Source organism: Tursiops truncatus, chromosome 17 (genome assembly GCF_011762595.2).
Source record: "Tursiops truncatus isolate mTurTru1 chromosome 17, mTurTru1.mat.Y, whole genome shotgun sequence".
Taxonomy (NCBI): Eukaryota; Metazoa; Chordata; class Mammalia; order Artiodactyla; family Delphinidae; genus Tursiops; species Tursiops truncatus.
In genome coordinates, this window is record NC_047050.1 from 100,932 (window position 1) to 125,769 (window position 24,838).

The 24,838-nt window shown below is 39.1% G+C and overlaps 1 protein-coding gene across 13 annotated transcripts in view; it reads left to right on the plus strand.

The window, feature by feature from the left end:
- Nucleotides 1–24,838, plus strand: part of SPIDR (scaffold protein involved in DNA repair) — a 383,959-nt gene that overhangs the window by 45,593 nt on the left and 313,528 nt on the right. For all 13 annotated transcript variants that reach the window (XM_033842931.2, XM_073794376.1, XM_033842935.2 and 10 more), the window contains exons 4-5: nucleotides 1,935–2,114; nucleotides 4,616–4,773. In XM_033842931.2, the coding sequence (XP_033698822.1) occupies nucleotides 1,935–2,114; nucleotides 4,616–4,773 (338 nt within the window). The remainder of the gene's footprint in view (nucleotides 1–1,934; nucleotides 2,115–4,615; nucleotides 4,774–24,838) is intronic.

A 24,838-nucleotide genomic window follows, 5' to 3' on the forward strand; every position in this document is an offset into this window, starting at 1 on the left:
CTTTCCTGATCAACATAAAGTGGAGCATCCACCTTTTTGGCGCCATCATCATTATACTGTGACATATCTCTAATACAGTATTTAATTTTTCTTTTCATGATCAACTAGTGTTGCCTTTCAGATCATGCATTCCTTGAGGGCAGGAATTTTCTTTCTTTTTTTTTTTTTTTTGTTTCCTCAAGGTTTACTATATCAGAGGTGTTATATAAATAGGTATTTAATGAAGTCATTTAACTTTTGAGCCTGTTTCCTCTTCTGTAAAACTCGAGTTATAATATCTAATCTCTAAACTTTATACTGTATTGAAATGTGACTAAGAGAGTTTTTTTTTTTTTGGTTTTAGCATTATAACTCACCTATCTACTCAATAGGAATAGAAAATTTGATTTTTATTAGATACCTATTCCTTTTCTGATCAAAATCAGTAAAATTTTCTGTTGGACTGCTGGTTCCATCGAGATAGAGTCGCCCTGTTCCTTCTAGGTTTCCTGTCTATCAGAATGGCTAAAATAAAATATAGTGACCACACCAAGTGCTGCTGCTGATGTGAAAAACTGGATCAGTCACACATTGCTGGTGGGACTATAAAATGGCACAGCCGCCCTGGAAAACAGTTCGGCAGTTCATTAACAAGACTAAACGCACAATTACCATACAGCCCAACAATTGCACCCTTAGACATTTATTCTGGAGAATGAAAGTTACAGTCACATAAAATGCTGTACACAGTGTTCATAGTGGCTTCATTTGTCATAGCCCCAAACTGGAAACAACCCAGATGTCCTTCCAGGGTAACTGATTAAACAAGCTGTGGTTCATCCACACCACAGAACACTGCTCAGTAATAAAAAGAAAGTGACTGGTGATACACACAACAGTCTGGTGAATGTCCAGGGAATAATGCTGAGCACAAAAAGCCTGTCCTAAAAGGTAACACAGGTGATTCCATTTATATATTATTCTTGAAATGACAAAATTATAGAAGTGCAAAACTGCCTTGTGGTTGCTAGGGATTGGGAATTGAGGTGGGGAGGGGAGTTATCCTCACAGGGATGGCAGTGTAAGATATCCTCACAGGGATGGAGTTCTCTATCTTGACTATCAGTATCGACATTCTGTGTTGTACTGTGGTGTTCATAATGTTACCATTGGAGGGATTGGGTGAAGCATACACGGGCCCTCTCTGTTATTTCTGACAGCTGTATGTGAACCAACTATTACCTCAAAATAAGTTTAATTAATTAAAATAGTTTGCTGTTAAGTATTTTAAGCAAACTGCTGTTACCAGGGCTCCTAGTATGGCAAAGGAAGCACACAGAAGCATTCCGATTACAGATAATTATTGGTGTGGTTTGTTTTGTGGTTTTTTTTTTTTTTTTTTTTTTTTGCGGTACGCGGGCCTCTCACTGTTGTGGCCTCTCCCGTTGCAGAGCACAGGCTCCGGACGCGCAGGCTCAGCGGCCATGGCTCACGGGCCCAGCCGCTCCGCGGCATGTGGGATCTTCCTGGACCAGGGCACGAACCCACGTCCCCTGCATCGGCAGGTGGACTCTCAACCACTGTGCCACTAGGGAAGCCCTGTTTTGTGTTTCCTTATGGCTTGATGAAATATTCTACGAAGTTTTATAGTTTTGTAATTATTCGAAGGTTATTTTTGAGTTTTCATTTGTGCTCCAGTCATTTTCCTTGTCTTTTATGACTTTTCTCAATCATTTTGACTTCTTTTTCTTCTTGTAATTTGGCTTTAATTCAAAGAATCTTAGCCAGGTTGTACATAGACCTTCAGTTCGGAAGATTTGAAATAAGACATTGCTTTCACTATCAGCAGAATATTGTATATTTGTGACTTCAGCAAAGTAACATGTATAAAACTTCATTTTGATCAATAACTGTATCAATTGGCCATTTTTATATTTTCCCTTTTTCTTTTGCAGAACCTACCACATCTAAGAGTACCAGTGGGCTTACAGCTATAACATGGAGTTCCAGTGGAAGTGATCTGTCAGATGAAGATAAAACAATTTTGAAATCACAGAGAGAGAATGGACATGGTTCTAGAATAGGCAGGTTTTATAGCAGGAATATTTTCTCTCCAGAAGATGGGGCCAGTGAAGGTAAATTGATAATTTTGTAAGAAATTTAGTTTCTGTTATAGATTAGATTTTAATAATGGAAGAAACTTACACTCATTTTCTAATATTGATACTTAGCATTTTTAAAAATAATACTGAGTCGCAGCCTCCCAGCCTTTTAGAAACATTTTCTCATAATATTTATCACAATAACTCTAAGAGATAAGTATTACCAGTATTATTTTTACAGTTAACAACTTAAGCTTGAACATGTTAGAACTGGTTGGATTCCACTTTGGGTCTCTTTGACCAAGCCAGTTCTCTGAAGTACAGGTACATGTTAGAGATATTGCAGGTTTGGTTCCCGACCACCGCAATAAAGTGAAAGTTGCAGCAAACCGAGTCACATGAATGTTTGGGTTCGCAGTGCACATACAAGTTATATTTACGTACTACTGTAGTCTATTAAGTGTGCAGCAGCATTATATCTAAAAAGAAATGCACGTACCCTAATTAAAAGGTACTTTATTGCAGAAAAAATGCTAACCATCATCGGAGCCTTCATTCAGCAAGTCGTGTATTTTTGCTGGTGGAGGATCTCGCTTTAGTGTTGACGGCTACTCACTGAAGGCTGGGGTTGGTGTGGCAGTTTCTTGAAATGAGGCAACAATGAAGTTTGCTGCATCGATCGACTCTTTCTTTCATAAACGATTTCTCTGGAGCTTGCTATGCTGCTCGATAGCATTTTAGCCACAGGAGAACTTCTTTCAAAATTGAAGTCAGTCCTCTCAAACCTTGCTGCTGGCTTTATCAACTAAGTTTTTGTAATGTTCTAAATCCTTTGTTGCCATTTCAACAGTCTTCACAGCCTCTTCACCAGGAGTAGATTCCATCTCAAGAAATCACTTTCTTTGCAGATCCATAAGCAGCAGCTCCTCACCTGTTAAGAGTTTTATCCTGAACTTGCAGCAATTCAGTCACATCTTCAGGCTCCACTTCTAGTTCTACTTCTCTTGTTATTTTCACCACATCTGCAGTCCTTCCTCCACTGAAGTCTTGAACCCCTCAAAGTCATCCATGAGGGTCAGAATCCACTTCTTCCAAACTCCTGTTACTGTGGACATTTTGACCTCTTCCCACTGAATGAATCACAGGTGTTGTTTTTTTTTTTTTTTTTTTTTTGCGGTACGCAGGCCTCTCACTGTTGTGGCCTCTCCTGTTGCGGAGCACAGGCTCTGGATGCGCAGGCTCAGCGGCCATGGCTCACGGGCCTAGCTGCTCCGCGGTATGTGGGATCTTCCCCGACCGGGGCACGAACCTGTGTCCCCTGCATCGGCAGGCGGACTTTCAACCACTGCGCCACCAGGGAAGCCCCACAGATGTTCTTAATGGCATCTAGAATGGAGAATCCTTTTCAGAAGGTTTTCAGGTGACTTTGCCCAGATCCATCAGAGGAATCACTGTCAATAGCAGCTATAGCCTTGCAAAATGAACTTCTTAAATAATAAGACTAGAAAGTTAAAATTATTCCTTGATCCATGGGCTGCAGAGTGGATGTTGTGTTAGCAGGCATGAAAACAACATTCATTCCATTGTACACCATCTTCATCAGAGCTCTTGGGTGACCAGGTGCATTGTCGATGAATATTAATATTTTGAGAGGAATCATTTTTTCTGAGGAGTAGGTCTCAACAGTGGACTTAAAATATTCAGTAAACTATGTTGTAAACAGATGTGCTGTCATCCAGACTTTGTTCTGTTTATAGAGCACAGGCAGAGTAGATTTAGCATAATTCTGAAGCGCCTTAGGATTTTCAGAATGGTCGATGCGCATTGGCTTAACTTCAAGTCACCAGCTGTTTTAGCCCGTAACAAGACAGTCAGCCTGTCCTTTGTAGCTTTGAAGCCAGGCACTGATTTCTCCTCTTTAGCTATGAATGTCCTAGATGGCATCTTCTTCTAGTAGAAGGCTGTTTCATCTGCGTTAAAAATCTGTTATTTAGTGTAACCACCGTCATGAATTATCTTTGCTAGATCATCTGGATGACCTGGTGCAGCCTCTACATCAACAGTCACTGCTTGACCTTGCACTTTTATGTCATGGAGATGACTTCTCTCCTTAAGCCTCATGAACCAACCTCTGCTAGCTTTAAACTTTTCTTCTGCACCTTCCTCACCTGTATCGGCCTTCATAGAATTGAGGAGAGTTAGGACCTTGCTCTGGATTAGGCTTTGGCTTAAGGGAATGTTGTTTCTGGTTTGATCTTCTATCCAGACCATTAAAACTTTCTCCATATCAACAATAATGCTGGAGAAACTCTAGAAGAATACAAAAACAACTAACAGAAGTAGTTACCTGAGAACTGGGGTAGGGGTAAGAGTTGGGAGAAATGGGATGTTTATAGATAAGAGTAGGAGTATACTTTCTGCTGTCTTTTAATATATTTTAAAACTGTTGAACAACATGGATCTTTTACAGCTATAGAGGAAGAATAGATTTCAAACACATTAAAGATATTTAAAATTAAAATTGTATTTTTTAGATGATCTCCAGGTTATTGACTGGGAGATTGACAGTGACAGGGAAGATACATGTGATGAATTTGAAGACCGTGAGAGTGTGGTGGAAATATCTGACCATGCTTCTTGTACAAGCAGTCGTTCTTTGACACCTCCAGAGATGCTGCTTGAACTTCCTAAGGTAAGAACGAATTGTTTCCAACTTTCCATTCTGTCTATGGCATTTGTTAGTCACAGCCTTTGGTGTTTTGTTTGAAACTCCTTCCTCAGGGACTACCACTTTGGACTCTGTGGATTATTTTGTTCTTTACCTCCTTTTCTCTAAATAACATGCTTGTAATGTGCTTTTTAAAAAAAATATATATTTATTTTACTTTTGGCTGCCTTGGGTCTTAGTTGCGGCCTGTGAGATCTTTTGTTGTGGTGCACCGGCTTCTCTCTAGTTGTGGCACATGGGCTCCAGAGTGCATGGGCTCTGTAGTTGTGGTGCACAGGCTCACTAGTTGCGGCTCGTGGACTTTAGTTGCCCCGCGGCATATGGGATCTTAGTTCCCTGACCAGGGATCAAACCCGTGTCCCCTGCATTGGAAGGCAGATTGCTAACCATTGGACCACCAGGGAAGTCCCTGTAATGTGCTTTTAAACGTGGATAAATACTGAGTACTTTTCTCCTCACCCACTCTCGCCTCTGCTACACATGGGACTTTCCCATCCCTCTGTTCCCCCAGGACAGATGTCTCATGGTCTGGTTACATTAGATTCAGCATTATGCAATTCTGAATAATAATATTCATAACAAGACAACTATTAATTGTGATTTTCCTTCCCACCTTTTCGTTTTTGTTGGAGTTAATCATTTGGGTTTTTGTTTGCCTAATTTTACTTATCATGAATAAAACTCTTAATTTTACTTATCATGAATAAAACTCTGATTTTTCACCATTGTTCAGTTCTCCCATTAAGATTTTCACACATAGCAGGCATTCTACTAGTTCTTTAAAAAAAAGTTTAAAAAATATTTTATTGAAGTATAGTTGATTTACAGTGTTGTGTTAATTTCTGCTGTATAGTAAAGTGATTCAGTTATATGTATTCTTTTTCATGTTCTTTTCCATTATGGTTTATCACAAGATACTGAATAGAGTTCCCTGTGCTCTACAGTAGGACCTTGTTGTTTATCCATCCTATATGTAACAGTTTGCCCCTGCTAATCCCAAACTCCCAATCCTTCCCTCCCCCACCCCTCCCCCTTGGCAACCACAGGTCTGTCCTCTATGTTTGTGAGTCTGTTTCTGTTTTGTAGATATGTTGATTTGTGTCATAGTTCGGATTCCACCTATAAGTGATATCATATGGTATTTGTCTTTGTCTGACTTACTTCACTTAGCATGATAATCTCTAGGTCCATCCATGTAGCTGCAAATGGCATTATTTCATTCTTTCTTATGGCTGAGTAGTATTCCATTGTAATTATATACCACATCTTCTTTATCCTTTCAGCATTCTATTCGTTTTGTTTTTATGGAGAACTGTTTCCCACAACCTCCTAGCCGCTCTAATTTCAACTCAGAGTCCTCTGTGCTTTGTGAATGTAGCCACCCTTGAGTCACCCTTCACCGTCTTTTGGGGGAATTCCCTTCACCTCGCTCCTGCATGGAGCAACTTTATCCTGGACTCCTCTTTCTTGGTTCTTACTCTCATTTTGATTGAGCACATCTTCCACTAGCTTCCAAGAAAGGATTTATGGAAGATAATTTTTTGAGACTTGTCATGTCAGAAGATGCATTCATCACACTTTAATGTGTGATTGAAAATTTATATAGAATTTTAGGTTGGAAATTATTTTTCTTTAGAATTTTGAAGGCATTGCTTCATTGTCTTCTAGTTCCAGAGTTGCTATCAAGAAGCCTGAAGCTCTTCTCACTCTTGATCTTTTAAGTTTTTCTTATTCCTTGTTTTAAACTGTTTGATTGTGATATGCCTATAGGTGTGGTTTTCTGCTTGGAGTTCGTCAAGCTTCTTGGATCTGTGGTTTGTCTGGGATCCCCAAGCTCACTTCTGGGTTCAGTGATTTGCTAGGAGGACACTCAGAACTTAGCATACAGTCATACTCACAGCTATGATTTATTACAGTGAAAAGATACAAAAGTAAAATCATCACTCTTCCAAGAGTCTTTTTCCAGTGGCGTCATACAGGGGATGCTTAACTGCTCCAGCAGAGAGTTTTGACAGTATATGTGCAGTGTTGTCTGCCGGGGGTGCTCATCGGTGACTCAGTGCCAACGGTTTTTATCAGGGGAGCTCTCTGCCTAACATGCGCCAGAATTTCAGTTTTCAGGATGGAAAACAGGTATTCAACATAAGCCATATTGTTTGCACAGGTTAGGCACAGGGAGATACTCTTATCATTGGGGAATGGTGGGAATCATCCTGAAATCTAAGTTCCCAGAGGTAGGCAAGGACCAACATTGTAAGCGGGGCTTTCTAGGGATACCTGTCTCGGGTCTGCTAAGTTAACTCTCCTCTTCACATGGGTTCAAAGGTTTCATCACATTTGGAGAGTTTTTTGCCTTTATTCAACACTTTTTTTTCTGACTCCCTTTTCCTTTCCTTCTGTGACAAATTATACGTATGTTATTTAGGCTCCTTGATATCGCGTCATGTATTATCGACACTGTGCTCATTTTTTCCCCTCTCTGTTTCATTTTGAGTGGTTTCTATTGCTATACCTTCAAGTTTGATAATCTTTTCTTCCTGTAGTGTCTAATCTGCTGTTAATACTATCCAGTGTATTTGTCAGCTCTAAAAGTTTGATATGTCATTTTATCTTGTCCATGTCTCTCCTTAACACGATCATACATTTGTCTGTGTTTTGAACATAAAGAGTATAATAGTTGTTTTAACGGCTTTTTCGGTAAATCTGTCATCTGTGTAATTTCTGTGTCTGTTTCTATTGATTGGTATTTCTTTTCATTATGGGTTGTATTTTTCTGCTTCTTTGTTTACATGCCTGGAAATTTTTCAGTAGATACCAAATATTTTGAATTCTATGTTGTTGGGTGCCGGATTTTTTTAAAAAATTATTTTAATTTTGGCTTTGTTCTGTGGTGCAGTTACCTGGAAACAGTTTCATCCTTTTAGGTGTTGCTTTATGATTTATTAGGTGGGTCTGGGGAAGTACACAGTCTTATATCCCACTACTGAAGCAAGACCTTCCTGAGGTCTGTGTAATTCTCTGAATTATGGGTTTTTTCCAGTCAGGTTAACGGTTACGGTTTCCTGACCCTGTGTGAATAGTGGGCACTGTTCTTCTAATACTTCCAAATGGTTCTTTCGCTGGTCTAGTGTTGTTTCTTTATATGCACATGCTGATCAGTACTCTTCTGTACACTTGAGGGGGATGATTGGGGTTCTCTGTGCAACTCTGGCTTTTCTGGTACTCTGTGCTATGAACTCTAGCTGCTTTTGTCTCCAGGGACTCTCAGCTCTGTCTCTTCAACTCAGGGAGCTCACCAGGTTCCACCTCAGTTCTCCCTCCCTACTGTGTGGTTTGGAAATTCTCTCAAGAAAGTAAGCTGGGGCAATTATAGAGCTCAGTTCGTTGTTTCCCAGCTTTCAGGGGTTAGTGTTCTTCTTGCCTGATGTCCCATGTCTTGAAAACCATTGTTTCAAGTATTTTGTCTCTTTTCTTTTCTTTTCTTTTTGATTGTTTCAGGCAGGAGGATAAATCCATTCCCTGTTATTCCATCATGGCCATCAACCTGATCTTTCCAGGCAGTCGAGCACATGAAAAGGTGCTCATCATCATTAGTCATTAGGGACATGCAAATCAAAACCATAATGAGATCTTACTATGTACCCATTAGTATGGCTGTTACCCATAAATGGGAAAAAAAGTGTTGAGGATGTGGAGAAATTGGAACCCTTGTGCACTACTGGTGGGAATGTAAAGTGATGCAGCCACTGTGGAAAACAGTTCGGTGGTTTCTCAAAAGTTAAAAATAGAATTACCATATGACCTAGTAATTTTGCTTCTGGACATATACCCAAAAGAATTGAAAGCAGGGACTCAGACACTTGTACATTGATGTTCATAGCAGCATTATTCACAATGGCCAAATGGTGGAAACAACCCAGATATCCATCAACAGATGAACGAATAAACAAAATGTGTGTGTATGTATATTGTCTACTAAAGAAATATTCACAGCATAAAAGTTGAGAGTTATGTTTTATTCGGCACGAATTTTTAGGACTTCAAGCCCGGGAGGCAGCATCTCAGGTAACCCTGAGAGAACTGCTCCGAGGAGGCGAGGGGGGGAGCCTGGTTATATCGGAGTTTTGCAACCAAGGGCAGGTGGTTAGAACGTCAAAAGATTATTTTTAATTAAAGTAAACTAGGCATCTCATGTAAAGGAATTTAACACTTTTCTATGTATGGGAAGATGAAAGAGTCTGGGCACACTGAAATCGTTCCTTTGATATATACCTCAGCTGTCTGGGGCCGGTATCCTGTGTTTTCATATCCTGAGTTCCCTCAGGGCTCACCACCTCACCGTAGGCTGGTGGCTGCAATCACTGATGACTGTGACATCCTTTGTTTACTGATATGCAGTCAGTATTCCATTTCTCAACATGTATGTATATTTTTGTATATATATCTACATATATGTATATGTATGTATATATGTATGTTACTGAACCAAACTTGGGTCCACTTGCCCACGTGTACTAAAGCCAATCTATTGACACTGGCTTGTGGTGAGGGAAAGTACAGTGTTTATTGCATGGCGCCCCAACATGGGGCTGAGCAAGGAGAACAGGTGGCTCATGCTCAAAAGACCCAGAGTCCCCAAAGGCTTTCGGGGAAAAGTTTTTAAAGACAGGGTGAGTGAGAGGGTTGCAGGGTGCCTGATCAGCTTGTGGACATTTTTCTGATTGGTTGGTGGTGAAGTAATCAGGAGTCACCATCATCACCCTTCTGGTTCCGTCCAGTCTGGGGCCTGTGTGCTTGTGGTCAGCATGCAGCTCACTTATTCCACCTGGTGGGGGTTTCAGTGTCAGCAGAACAGGTCAAGGACATGGCTCAGCATGTTATCTATAGCTGATGCGGAAGAACTAAAGGCCCTTCACTTTGTTTAATGGCTAAACTATTATTATTTTATCTTGCCTGACTGTTTTGCTTTGTTTCTTCGTTATCTCACATCTCGAATTAAATTTGTTCTTTGGAACTCGGGGAAGTCCTAGGAGGCTGAAGCTTTCCTACAAACAAGAGGCCGGGTACTCAGCAGTGTCCTGCTCTGTTTCGCCTACAGCAGGCTATTATTCAGCATTCAAAAGGAATGAAATTCTGATACATGGTACAATGTGGATGAAACTTGAAAACATTAAGCTATGTAAATTTTTTTTTTTTTTTTGCGGTACACGGGCCTCTCACCTTTGCAGCCTCTCCCGTTGCGGAGCACAGGCTCCGGACGCGCGGGCCCAGCGGCCATGGCTCACGGGCCCAGCCACTCCGTGGCATGTGGGATCCTCCCGGACCGGGGCACGAACCCGTGTCCCCTGCATCGGTAGGCGGACTCCCAACCGCTGCGCCACCAGGGAAGCCCTATGTAGATTTTTTTCTTGGCTTGTTTTTAGGGGAAATATTCTGTCACTTAAGGATATACTTATCCTTTGAAAGCTGCTGTAAATAACCACTTCTGAAGGACTGTAATGCTACATGGTAGAGATGCCGGGTGCTAGACTGAGTTTACTAACTCAGCAAACTCTTGCATACAGGTTTTGTAGTGCTTGCAATTCAAGTTTATACCTTGTTAAAATTACAAATTACAGTATGACACAGACTTTTCAGGGTTGCTCTTCAATAATAGAGTTGAGTTATAAGAAGTGAGTGGCAAGCCTCCATAGTTCTCCAAAAGTGTGTCTCTGGGTGGTAGGATTATTGGAGAAGTTTATTTTCTTTTTTGCTATATTTATTTCATAAATAAAAAAACAAAAGCACAACAGTCATTGGTTTTTCCCTCAAGGAAGACAGAGAATCAAATCACGTATAGTGAACATATACTGGGCCTTACATTGTACTAATTGCTTTATGTAAGTGTATTAGTCCCTTTGAGCTGCTGTAGCAAAAATACTACAGACTGGGTGGCTTAAGCAACAGAAATTTATTTCTGACAGTTTTGGAGGCTGGGAAGTTCCGCCATCTAGGAGCCAGCAGATACGGTTTCTGTTGAGGATCCATAGTTGTCTTCTCACTGTGTCCTCAAATGATGGAGTGGGTGAGGGGTCTCCCTGGGTCCTTTTAATAAGGGCATTAATCCCATTCAGGAGGGCTACACCTAAAGGCTTCACTTCCAAATACCATCACATTGGGGATTAGGTTTCAACATGCAGTTTATAGCAGTACATTTTCCATTTGAGCCTTAAAACAATCTTGTGAAGTCAATGCTGTTATGCCCAATTTTCAGACAGGAAACTGTTAGAAAATTATGTGACTGTGACCAAGTTATGTAGTAAACAAGGCAGCTGTGAAACCTTGCAACAAAAATATTCAGGTGTTGTTTGAATGCCTCAGAATCTACATAGATTGCTTTCTTATGTTGGAAGAAGCTTGCGCAGGGGCAGAACTTTGAAAGATATGGTCATAGAAAAGAGAAGACCTTGGCTTACTTTGTATTTAAAAATTCAAGACTTCTCTATGTAGTTTCTCATCAAGTACATTTGTCTTTATTAATAGTCATGTATGTTAAAAATATAACATACTACGTTGTCATTGAAAACTGACTCAAAAAATGGATTTCTCCAAGCAGGCATTGGGAGGCATTCCTATAATGTGGGAATTGTGGTTTGCCTAATCATAGCAGTGTTCTCTAGACCTTAACTCCTGCCTCCTTTTCTTCCTTTCTTTCCTCATACAGGAACAAAGATTCAATTATTTTCCTTATTTTCTTCAAGCTGTTCTTAAATCTTTTTCTAATGCTCTTGCTGTCCTGAATTCCATGGGGGTTTCCAGCTGCCTGATGACATCTTTGTGTGGATGTCCTAAAGTTACTGCAAGTCTAAGAGTCCGAAGTCCTGTCCCTCTTCCTTTTAACCCAGGCTCATCCTCTTCATGCGTTTTTGGGCCTAGTTCATCGTTTTTCTTTTTCACTGCCCAAATCTATTCATTATCAGGTCATGCAGATTTGGCCTCAAAACCACAGCATCCCCACCACTTCTGCCCTAAATTGGGCCCTTTCATCTGTTGTCCGTTTTGTTTCAGTTGCTTCATAACTGATTTCTTAGCTTACATCTTTTTGTTAGATTCATCTTAATAAACATTATGACCTTATCATTCACTTACTGAAACACTTTTCAATGGTACCCCATTGCCTGAAAGTCAAGGTCCATGTAACTCGACCTTTACAGTTTAGCCTCAGGCCCTTAAAATGAATGAGGTGGAGTATATACTATATGATTGTCTTTATATAAAATTCTAAAAAGTGCAGATGATTCTATAGTGAGAAAGCAGGTCAGTGGTTTATTGGGAATGAGGGTGGAGGAGACGGATGGATTACAATGGGACATGAGGAAAGTTCTGGGGGTGATGGAAATGTTTATCTTGATAATGGTAGTATTTTCACAGGAGTGTACATATGTCAAAACATTGAATAAATATGTGTAGTTTAGTGTGCTTAAGTTTTATACTTCATTAAAATTGATAAAACATTTTGTAAAGTATAAGAAAGATGTAGGTCTATGTGCTTATGAAATAATATTCAAAATACTTTGTTAAATGACAAAAACAGGATATAGAATACTTGTGTAGAAAAATGGAAAGAATGTATGTTTATATGGACTGTCTCTGGATTGAGGAAACTTTTTTCTTGTATGTTGTTTTGAATTTTGAACCATGTACATATATTGCTTGCATTAAAAAAAATTTTAAAGGACAGTTTACACTTCTATCCAGAATATAGTGAGAACTTCTACAGAACAGTAAAGAAAAGATAAATAGCCCAGTTGAAAATCAGGTGAAGGATAGGAAAGGGAAACCTGAATGACTAATGAGCATGTGAAAAGATGCTCAGTGTCACTAGTTGTATGAGAAGTGCAAATTAAAAATGAGATACTACATTTTCATCAGATTGCCAAAAAAAAAAGTCTGACAGTGCCTAATGTCAGGAGTGTGGCTCAATAGGAATAGTTGCTGTTGGAATGTAAATTGGTACAGCCATTAGTAAAGCTGAAGATGTTCATATTTTATCACCCCACAATTTTGTCTTAGATAAATATCCTTGATTTTTTTCAAAATGGCTTATGACCCATCAGTGGATGCTGTAATTGATTCAATGACTTAAAAATAGAGTGGAATAAAATAGACTACATTAGAATGTATGACAGTAAGAGTATTTTTTGTGAAACTCTAGGTTCAGATTTATTAGTATACATGTGTTGGATCACAATATGAATGTATGTTTTACTGTGGTTCTTGACCAAAAAGTTTGAAAGCCACTGTTCAGAGAAATTTTCACATATGCCCAAAGAAGATATGTACAAGAATATATGTTCAAGGACATTTATTTTAGTATTGTTTATAAGAGAAAGAAATGTAGGAAAGTAACCTAATTTTCTGTGAACACATGCAAATTGTGGTACATTTGTATAGTGGAGAGCTGTAGCTACCATCATGGTTAATGCTGAGGAAGTTAGCCAGCTTGCCGAAGGCTATGTGTAGTTTGATGCTACGTTACTTGAAGTTTACAAACATGCAGAACTGTAGTTCATACTGATAACGGGACAACCTTGGAGAAGAGGGAGGTTTTCGCTAGACCCATTTTTCAATCCTAAGGTAAGGTCACTTTGCACCATCATTCCCTACAGTGCAGCTATGGAAATGGGCTTGTACTGTACTTGTGTCTGTACTGGGACCATGCTTCCCATGGGCTGGTCCCAGCCATTGACTGAATATACCAGGGTTGTGACAACAGTCACACAGAACCGCTCGAGGGATGACTTTGAATTGAAGACAGCATCAGCTAAGCTAAAATCTCCTAGAGCTGTGCTGCAGTCAGAGACTCTTCTACCCTGTCCTCTTTCCTTCTCCTCCTCCTTTCATAGTTGTCAGACCTGCATTGTGGTCTTAAAGTTCTCCTTGACTCCTGCTTTCTCCCCTTTGTCCTTCACAGGTGTTTCCTCCAATAAATCTCTTCTGTAGCTGTTGCTGTCTTGGCATCTACCTTTCAAGAGACTTTAACTCATATATCTGCATACCCTCTGCCCAGTATCTTGCAGTCACATCAGCAGTTATTTCCTAATACTTCCCTATACTGATACCTAAAGCCATTCTCTTCTGTTCATTGACTATTTCAAGGAGGTCGAAAGAAGTAAAATGTGATGTGCAGTTTTTGTAGACTTGCGTCTACTTAACGTTTGTTTGTCTTTGAATTTCTGTAGCAGCATGCCCTGAGAACATCTGGTGGTGAAGTGGGCCAGTGAGCCTGGGAAGGGATGGCAGCCAATCAAGGCATCAATATCAACAAGTTACCATTGTGGGTAACTTAGTACTGCTGGAAACCTCTGGAAGCATCAGAATTATCCCACCAGAGGGGCAGGGAAGCTGGGGTATTTATGTACAGATGCCTTCATTCCTTGGCTGAGGGCTGCTCCGTGGTGGAGTTGGGGGATAGGAGTTTTTCCTAATTTTTACAGACTACTGAACAGGTGGAAAAAATGGGTTCCAGCAGCCAGATGAAGCCCTGATGCAAAGAAATGGGGGTGTTGGAAGTTGGAAATAGGGCCAGCATCACTGAAGACATAGGGGAGGAGTTGGGCGTTGACAGGGTCAGCTACAGTGTTAAAATGAGCCATGCACATTGATTAACACGGAGGGGGAAGACTTATACCATAATTAGGAATTTTATAACTATTACTTAGCTCTTCAGAAACAAAACCTCCCTTATATAACTCATGAGGCTATTACTTTTGCCTCTCATGCATGCTTGTAGAAATGGAATATATGGGGGGTGGGAGGATACTTACTCTACAGAAGAACTGTATTTTAACTGAGTGGGAAGCCTTGATTGTAATTCAGGTCTATCTTGAATTCCTTTCCCTGGGCGGAGTGAGGGATGTTTTTGAACTAGGAAACATATGCCTGTAAGCTTGATTCCACCAGTTCTCTGGAATAGAGTTCTACTAGTCCTATGTAAAGGTGACTGAACTCATAACAACAGCAGCAGCTAATATTGTGAGTGCTTCTGATGTGGGGCTCTCCTCTAAGTGCTTTGCTATATACATTAGCTTATTTAAACCTCACCATAACTCCGTGAGCTGGGAGCTATTATCATTCCTGTTTTCCAGATGAGGATTCTGAAGCACGGAGAGATTAAGTAATTTTCCTGTGGCTATAAGTGACTGAACCTAGATTCTAACTCAGGCACTCTGGCTTCAGAGCTCTGGTCCTGACATTGTTACAGTGTCAATTATAGTAGTAGCAATGATAACATTAATAACAATACAGTAACGCTGAGTTATTACTATATGCGAGGCCCTTTGGTAAGTGCTGATCATGTTGTGTAGATGTAGTTATTAGCCCCATTTTACAGATGAGGGAATCGAGACATAGCCAGTAAATAGCAGAATGAGGTTCCAACTAATGTAGTCTGATCCCAAATTCTCTTAATTACTTATGTTGTTTTTCTTGCAATATAGCGTACTTACATAACTTGGAAGAAAAGCATGATGAAAATCAAAGACCATAACTTCTGTTTCTAATGTTGCCCTTTAGGACATTTGACAAATGTGGTTGATTACTGGTGTTGCTTCCTATTGTTCAGTATTGCTGTCTGGGTTTTCAATTTATGTGTCTTTCAAGAACCATTCCTATAGAGGGCAGCAGAGATGCAGCAGTGGGTTTTCTATGTAATGCACATTTTTCTGGAAGTGTGAAGAAAATTGGATTTAGGTGAGCTTTGTTATGTAATTCTCTTGTACTTTATGTAGTGAGTCCTATGCAAATACAGGCTTGCAGACTTCATAAATATCAGATAACCCGAGTGAGGTTTGGGTTTTTGTTGAAGATGCGCAATAGAAGCTGAGTGGCTCAAACAAGATCTGAAAGCTGTAGTTTTAAGAGAAAGCAAATTTGTTTTTCAAATTTGAAATATGGATTCATTGTTATAAAACAGATGTTTTCTTTGTACTCTTAACAATAGGGGCAGAACAGATGATTCAGTATCTCACAGAATATGGAATATGGAAAAGTTTTAACAAAATTAGAATAAGCAAAATTTTATATTCTTACATGGGAGGATATTGAGAAAGTGATCTGGCAAACTTCAAATATATTTGTAAATTGAATGAGCATATTTGTAATTCTTTATATTTGTATGAAAGTTTGAAAGTAATACATTTAATTTCACTTTTAATCATTTTTAATGATGAATTAGAATAAAATGATGACTAAATATGTACTAACTGTTAATGTCTGAGAACTGTCCAATGTATACAACATGTATAGAGTTGAAATAATTAATCAAGATCAAAAGCACACATTTTAGAAACCCTCTCTAAAATATAATTATGTTTGTATAAAAATGACAATTTAGTGCTTGTAAAGGGAAATATATGGAGTTTTTAGTCTTGATGTTGTTTGATTATATTTTAAAGATTTCATTGTAGAAACATTACACTTAAGAAACAAATTCATACTGCAGTGTGTTCTTGTGGTAAAAAAAGGAGGACCCTTAGGAGTTGTATTGAGGAGCAGGTATCTTTTTTTGTTGTTACTTAATATTACAATTTTATGTGCATATATCTGTGATCTATCTGTTCATGATCTGAAAACATTATAGCATATTTTGGCTTTTATTCTCTTTAAGAAAGTGAGTATGTGCCAATATCATTTGTAGCATCTGTTTCAGAACTTAACATCCTTATTTTTCCACATCTCCCTTCTTAATTGGCTAAACTTGAGCTTATGACATAGCAGGACAGGGACTTCGTCATTTTTTTTTTTTTTTTTTTTTACTATAAATCTTCCTCCTATTTCGCTGTCACCCTGTCATCCCATTTCCCTTCATTTTCCTTTCATTGCCCAAATTCATTTGTTTTCTGGTATAAGAAGGAGCAGAATAGAAAAAGGACTGCTGTAGGAATTAATATTACACCTGTATAAATTTAAAAATAGTGAGTCATCATAGCGTGACTTTTATAGTCCTCTAGTTTTCTAATTAAAAAAAAAATCCTTAGGAGTTCCACTTTCAGTAATGACAGAGCAGCATGTGTCAGATTACTTTTCTTGCAAATAACAGTGACAAATTCTGGACATACAACGTGTATTAAATGTATTTTTGAAATAGAGTTTATAAAAATATAAAAAGAATATAAAAATATTTGAAGACACAGTAGAAGGGGAAGACAGCTTGCAGAAACTGGAGGGGTTGACACTTTGAAGATGAGAATGGCACAAACCAGGAGAGTTTTTCATTTTTCACTGCTTTTCACCCAGGGGCAGGCCCCCATCAGTGTTGTTCAGGGTGGCTAAACTTGGATAGAAATCACAACACAGAGTTTGGGGTGGCTGCAGGAGCTTAAAAGGTAGAGAGTGTAAAGTAGAACCTCCCAGCGAGAACTACAAATGCATATAAATCTTACAGGATATAAGAACTGCACAGATTTCAGTTGCTTTCCACCACATGGGAGAAAGCAGTGTGCAGAGTGAGTACAGCCGAGTTAACTGACATTTTAGCAAAAAAGTAAATACTCTTCAGAAGAGCATAATAGAACCCAGAGTCTAAAATAACCACTAATAATGACCAGGATACACTCCACATTTATTAGACAAACACAGATACATACACATGTAAACCAAGAAACATGTGACTTATACTTAAGTGAAAAGGCAATTAATTGAGACAGACCCTGATATGACTCATATATTAGAATTAGCAAGTCTTGTAATTCTGTTCTGGGACATAAAGAAAAATATGCACATGATGAATGCACAGACCAAAAAACTTGGCAGAAAAATAGGAATTGGAAAAAAGGAACCAAATGAAAATTCTATAATTAAATGTACAATACCTGAAATAAAACTTCCATTAGATGAGATTACAGAAGATTGGGAAAAAATAAAAGTCAGTGATCTTGATAGATCAGTGGAAATTATTCAATCTGAAAAAGTGGAAAAGGAGATTTTAGAAAATGAAGCTAGTCTCAGTGACTGGTAGGACAATGTAAAAAGGTCCAACAACACATGTTTAATGGAGTCCTTAAAGTGGCAGAGAGGAAAAATTGGAGCAAAAATTTTTGGAAAAATGATGGCTGATAATTTCCCCAAATTGGGGAAAGGCATATATTTACATATTCAAGATGCTCAGTGAATTTCAAACAAGATAAATACAAGAAAATACATTTAGTCACTTCATAGTCAAGATGTTGAAAATGATAGAGGAAATATCTTGAAAGCATCCTGAGAAATGGTACAGTGATAACAAATGGTCTCTACTACTTATCAGAAACAGTGCAGGCCAGCAGGCTACAGAACACGTTTAACGTGCTGGAAAAACAAAAGTCAACCCAAAATTCTATAATCAGTGAAAATAATCATTCAAGAATGAAGGCAGAGACCTTCAAGATGGAGGAGTAAGACGTGGAGATCACCTTCCTCCCCACAAATACATCAGAAATACATCTACATGTGGAACAACTCCTACAGAACACCTACTGAACGGTGGCAGAAGACCTCAGACTTCCCAAAAGGCAAGAAACTCCCCACATACCTGGGGAGGGCAAAAGAAAAAAGATAAAACAGAGACAAAAGAATAGGGGGGACGGAACCTGCACTTTGGAGAGGGAGCTGTGAAGGAGGAAAAGTTTCCACACACTAGGAAGCCCCTTCACTGGCAGAGATGGGGATGGGGCGGGGGGAAGCTTTGGAGCCATGAAGGAGAGCGCAGCAACAAGGGTGCAGAGGACAAAGCGGAGAGATTCCCACACACAGGATCGGTGCCGACCGGCACTCACCAGCCAGAGAGGCTTGTCTGCTCACCAGCCAGGACGGGTGGGGGCTGGGAGCTGAGGCTCGGGCTTTGGAGGTCAGATCCTAAAGAGAGGACTGGGATTGGATGCGTGAACACAGCCTGAAGGGGGCGAGTGCACCATAGCTAGCCGGGAGGGTGTCTGGGAAAGAGCCTGGACCTGCCAAAGAGGCAACAGACCATTGTTTTGGGGTGCGCGAGGAGAGGGGATTGAGAGCACCACCTAAATGAGCGGGAGCCGTGGCTATCAGCACGGACACCGGAGACAGGCATGAAACGCTAATGCTGCTGCTGCCGCCACAAAGAAGCCTGTGTGTGAGCACAGGTCACATCCACACCTCCCTTCGGGGGACCCTGTGCAGCCCGCCACTGCCAGGGTCCCGGGATCCAGGGACAACTTGCCTGGGAGAACACACGGCACGCCTCAGGCTGTTGCACCGTTACGTCAGCCTCTGCTGCAGCAGGCTCACCCCACATTCCGTACCCCTCCCTCCCCCCAGCCTGAGTGAGCCAGAGCCCTTGAATCAGCCACTCCTTTAACCCCCTTCTGTCTGGGTGAAGAACAAATGCCCTCAGGCGACCTACATGCAGAGGCGGGGCCAAATCCAAAGCTGAGCCCCGGGAGCTGTGAGAACAAAGAAGAGAAAGGGCAATCTCTCCCAGCAGCCTCAGGAGCAGTGGATTAAATCTCCACAGTCAACTTGATGTACCCTGCATCTGTGGAATGCCTGAATAGACAATGAATCATCCTAAAAATGAGGCGGTGGACTTTGGGAGCAACTACAGACTTGGGGTTTGTCTTCTGCATCTAATACGTTTCTAGTTTTATGTTTACCTTAGTTTAATACTTAGAGCTTATTATCATTGGTAGATTTGTTTACTGATTTGGGTGCTCTCAATTTTATATATATATTTTTTTCCTTTTTCTCTTTTTGTGTGTATGTGTATGCTTCTTTATGTGATTTTGTCTGTATAGGTTTGCTTTTATCATTTGTCCTAGGGTTCTGTCTATCGTTTTTTTTGGGGGGGGATAGTTTTTAGTGCTTGCTATCATTGGTGGATTTGTTTTTTGGTTTGGTTGCTCTCTTCTTTCTTTCATTTTTTAATTACTTTTTTATTTTTAACACTATTTTTTAATTTTTCATTTTAGGAACTTTATTTTATTTTTATTTATTTATTCATTTTTCTTTCTTTCTTTCTTTTTTCCCTCCCTTTTCTACTGAGCCGTGTGGCTGACAGGGTCTTGGTGCCCTGGCTGGGTGTCAGGCTTGAGCCTCTGAGGTGGGAGAGCCGAGTTCAGGACATTGGACCACCAGAGACCTCCCGGGCCCATGTAATATCAATCGGCCACAGCTCTCCCAGAGATCACCATCCCAATGCTAAGACCCAGCTCCACTCAATGACAAGCAACTTACAGTGCTACACACCCTATACCAAACAACTAACAGCCCCACACATTAGCAGAGGCTGCCTAAAATCATAGTAAGTTCACAGACACCCCAAAACACATCACCGGACATGGTCCTGCCCACCAGAAAGACAAGATCCAGCCTCATCCACCAGAACACAGGTACCAGTCCCCTCCACCAGAAAGCCTACCCAACCCACTAAACCAACCTTACCCACTGCGGGCAGACACCAAAAACAGTGGGAACTATGAACCTGAAACCTACAAAAAGAAGACCCCAAACACAGTAAGTTGGGCAAAATGAGAGGACAGAGAAATACACACCAGATGAAGGAGCAAGGTAAAAACCCACCAGACCAAACAAATGAAGAGGAAATAGGCAGTCTACCTGAAAAAGAGTTCAGAATAATGATAGTAAAGATGATGCAAAATCTTGGAAATAGAATGGATAAAATATAAGAAACGTTTAACAAGGACCTAGAAGAACTAAAGAGCAAACAAACAATGATGAACAACACAATAAATGAAATTAAAAATTCTCTAGTAGAAACCAGTAGCAGAGTAACTGAGGCAGAAGAATAGATAAGTAACCTGGAAGATAAAATAGTGGAAATAAGTACTACAGAGCAGAATAAAGAAAAAATAATGAAAAGAATTGACAGTCTCAGAGACCTCTGGGACAACATTAAACGCAACAACATTTGAATTATAGGGGTCCCAGAAGAAGAAGAGAAAAAGAAAGGGACTGAGAAAACATTTGAAGAGATTATAGTTGAAAACTTCCCTAATATAGTTGAAAACTTCCCTAATAAAGTTGGAAAAGAAATAGTCAAGTCCAGGAAGTGCAGAGTCCCATACATGATAAATCCAAGGAGAAACACACCAAGACGCATATTAATCAAACTATCAAAGATTAAATACAAAGTATTAACAGCAGCAAGAGAAAAGCAACAAATAACATACAAGGGAATCCCCATAAGGTTAACAGCTGATCTTTCAGCAGAAAGTCTGCAAGCTAGAAGGGAGCGGCAGGACATATTTAAAGTGATGAAAGGGAAAAACCTACAACCAAGATTACTCTACCCAGCAAGGATGTCATTCAGATTCGATGGAGAAATTAAAACCTTTACAGGAAAGCAAAGCTAAGACAATTCAGCACCACCAAAGCAGCTTTACAGCAAATGCTAAAGGAACTTCTCTAGGCAGGAAATACAAGAGAAGGAAAAGGCCTACAATAACAAACCCAAAACAGTTAAGAAGGTAGTAATAGAAACATACATATCGATAACTACCCTAAATGTAAATGGATTAAATGCTCCAACCAAAAGACATAGACTGGCTGAATGGTTACAAAAACAAGACCCATATATATGTTGTCTACAAGAGACCCACTTCTGACCTAGGGACACATACAGACTGAAAGTGAGGGGATGGAAAAATATATTCCATGCAAATAGAAATCAAAAAAAGGCTGGAGTAGCAATTCCCATATCAGACAAAGTAGACTTTAAAGACTATTACAAGAGACAGAGAAGGACGGTACATAATGATCAAGGGATCAATCCAAGAAGAAGATATAACAATTGTAAATATTTATGCACCCAACATAGGAACACCTCAGTACATAAGGCAAATGCTAACAGCCATAAAAGGGGAAATCGACAGTAACACAATCATAGTAGGGGACTTTAACACCCCACTTTCACCAATGGACATACCATCCCAAAGGAAAGTAAATAAGGAAACACAAGCTTTAAATTATACATTAAACAAGATGGACTTAATTGATATTTGTAGGACATTCCATCCAAAAACAACAGAAATAAACTTTCTTCTAAAGTGCTCATGGAACATTCTCCAGGATAGACCATATCTTGCGTCACAAATTAAGCCTTGGTAAATTTAAGAAAATGGAAGTATCTTTTCCTACCACAACACTATAAGACTAGATATCAATTACAGGAAAGAAACTGTAAAAAATACAAGCACATGGAGGCTAAAGAATACACTACTAAATAACCAAGAGATCACTGAAGAAATCAAAGAGGAAATTAAAAAATACCTTGAAAAAAAAATACCTTGAAACAAATAACAATGAAAACACGATAACCCAAAACCTATGGGATGCAGCAAAAGCAGTTCTAAGAAGGAAGTTTATAGTAATGCCATCCTACTTCAGGAAACAAGAAACATCTCAAGTAAACAATCTAACCTTACACCTAAAGCAGTTAGAGAAAGAAGAAAGAAAAAAACCCCAATGTTAGCAGAAGGAAAGCAATACTCAGTCCAGAAATAAATGAAACAGAAATGAAGGAAATAGCAAAGAGCAATAAAACTAAAAGCTGGTTCTTTGAGAAGATAAACAAAATTGATAAACCATTAATCAGACTCATCAAGAAAAAAAGAGAGAAGACTCAAATCAACAGAATTAGAAATGAAAAAAGAGAAGTTACAACTGACAGTGACTAAATACAAAAGATCATGAGAGACTACTACAAGTAGCTGTACGCCAATGAAATGGACAACCTGGAAGAAATGGACAAATTCTTAGAAAAGCACAAGCTTCTGAGACTGAACCAGGAAGAAATAGAAAATATAATTAGTTTGTTAGGGATTGCATTGAATCTGTGGATTGCTTTGGGTAATGTAGTCATTTTCACAATGTTGATTCTTCCAATCCAAGAACATGGTATCTCTCTCCATCTGTTTGTATCATTAATTTCTTTCATCAGTGTTTTAGAGTTTTCTGCATACAGGTCTTTTGTCTCCTTAGATAGGTTTATCCCTAGGTATTTTATTCTTTTTGTTGCAGTGGTAAATGGGAGTGTTTCCTTAATTTCTGTTTCAGATTTTTCATCATTAGTGTGTAGGAATGCAAGAGATTCCTGTGCATTAATTTTGTATCCTGCAACTTTACCAAGTACATTGATTAGCTCTAGTAGTTTTCCGGTGGCATCTTTAGGATTCTCTATGTATAGTATCATGTCATCTGCTAATAGTAACAGTTTTACTTCTTCTTTTCCAATTTGTATTCCCTTTATTTCTTTTTCTTCTCTGACTGCTGTGGCTAGGACTTCCAAAGCTATGTTGAATAAGAGTGGTGAGAGTGGACATCCTTGTCTTGTTCCTGGTCTTAGTGGAAATGCTTTCAGTTTTCCACCATTGAGTATGATGCTTGCTGTGGGTTTGTCATATATGGCCTTTATTATGTTGAGGTAGGTTCCCTCTGTGCCCATTTTCTGGAGAGTTTTTATCATAAATCAGTGTTCAGTTCTGTCAAAAGCTTTTTCTGCATCTATTGAAATGACCATATGGTTTTTACTCCTTAATTTGTTAATGTGGTGTATCACATTGATTAATTTGTGTATATTGAAGAATCCTTGCATCCCTGGGATAAATCCCACTTGATCATGGTGTATGATCCTTGTAATGGGCTGTTGGATTTTGTTTGCTAGTATTTTCTTCAGGATTTTTCCATCTGTGTTCATCAGTGTTAGTGGTCTATAGTTTTCATTTTTTGTGATATCTTTTTCTGGTTTTGGTATCAGGGTGATGGTGGCTTTGTAGAATGAATTTGGGAGTGTTTCTCCCTCTGCAATTTTTTGGAAGAGTTTGAGAAGGATTGGTGTTAGCTGTTTTCTAAATGTTTGATAGAAGTAGCCTCTGAAGCCATCTGGTCCTAGACTTCTGTTTTTTGGAAGATTTTAAATTATGGTTTCAATTTCATTACTTGTGATAGGTCTGTTTATATTTTCTAACTCTTCCTGGATCAGTCTTGGAAAATTTTACCTTTCCAAGAATTTGTCCATTTCTTTGTGGTTGTCCATTTTATTGGCATATAGCTGTTTGTAGTAGTCTCTTATAATCCTTTGTATTTCTGCAGTGTCAGTTGTGATTTCTCCTTTTTCATTTCTAATTTTATTGATTTGCATCATCTCCCTTGTTTTCTTGATGAGTCAGGCTAAGGGTTTATCAATTTGGTTTATCTTCTCAGAGAACCAGCTTTTAGTTTTATTGATCTTTGGTATTGTTTTCTTCATTTCTATTTCATTTATTTCTGCTCTGATCTTTATGATTTCTTTCCTTCTACTGACTTTGGGTTTTCTTTGTTCTTCTTTCTCTAGTTTTTAAGTGTATGGTTAGATTGTTTATTTGAGATTTTTCTTGTTTCTTGAGGTGAGCTTGAATTGCTATAAACTTCTCTCTTAGAACTGCTTTTGCTGTGTCCCATTGGTTTTGGGTCGTCCTGTTTTCGTTGTCATTTGTTTCTATGTTCTTTTTAAATTCTTCTTTGATTTCTTCAGTGATCTCTTGCTTATTTAGTAGTGCACTGTTTATTAGCTCCATGTATTTGTGTTTTTTACAGTTTTTTTTCCTGTAATTGATATCTAGTCTCATAGCATTGTGGTCAGAAAAGATGCTTGATGCTATTTCAATTTTCTTAAATTTTCCGAAGCTTGATTTGTGACCCAAGATGTGATCTATCCTGGAGAATGTTCCGTGTGCACTTGAGAAGAAAGAGTATTCTGCCACTTTTGGGTGGAATGTCCTATAAATATCAATTAATTCCATATTGTTTAATGTGTCACTTAAAGCTTATGTTTCCTTATTTATTTTCTGTTTGGTCTGTCCATTGGTGTAAGTGGGGTGTTAAAGTCCCCTACTGTTACTGTGTTACTGTCGATTTCCCCTTTTATGGCTGTTAGCATTTGCCTTATGTATTGAGGTGCTCCTGTGTTGGGCTCATAAACATTTATAATTGTTATATCTTCTTCTTGGATTGATCCTTTGATCATTATGTAATGTCCTTTTTT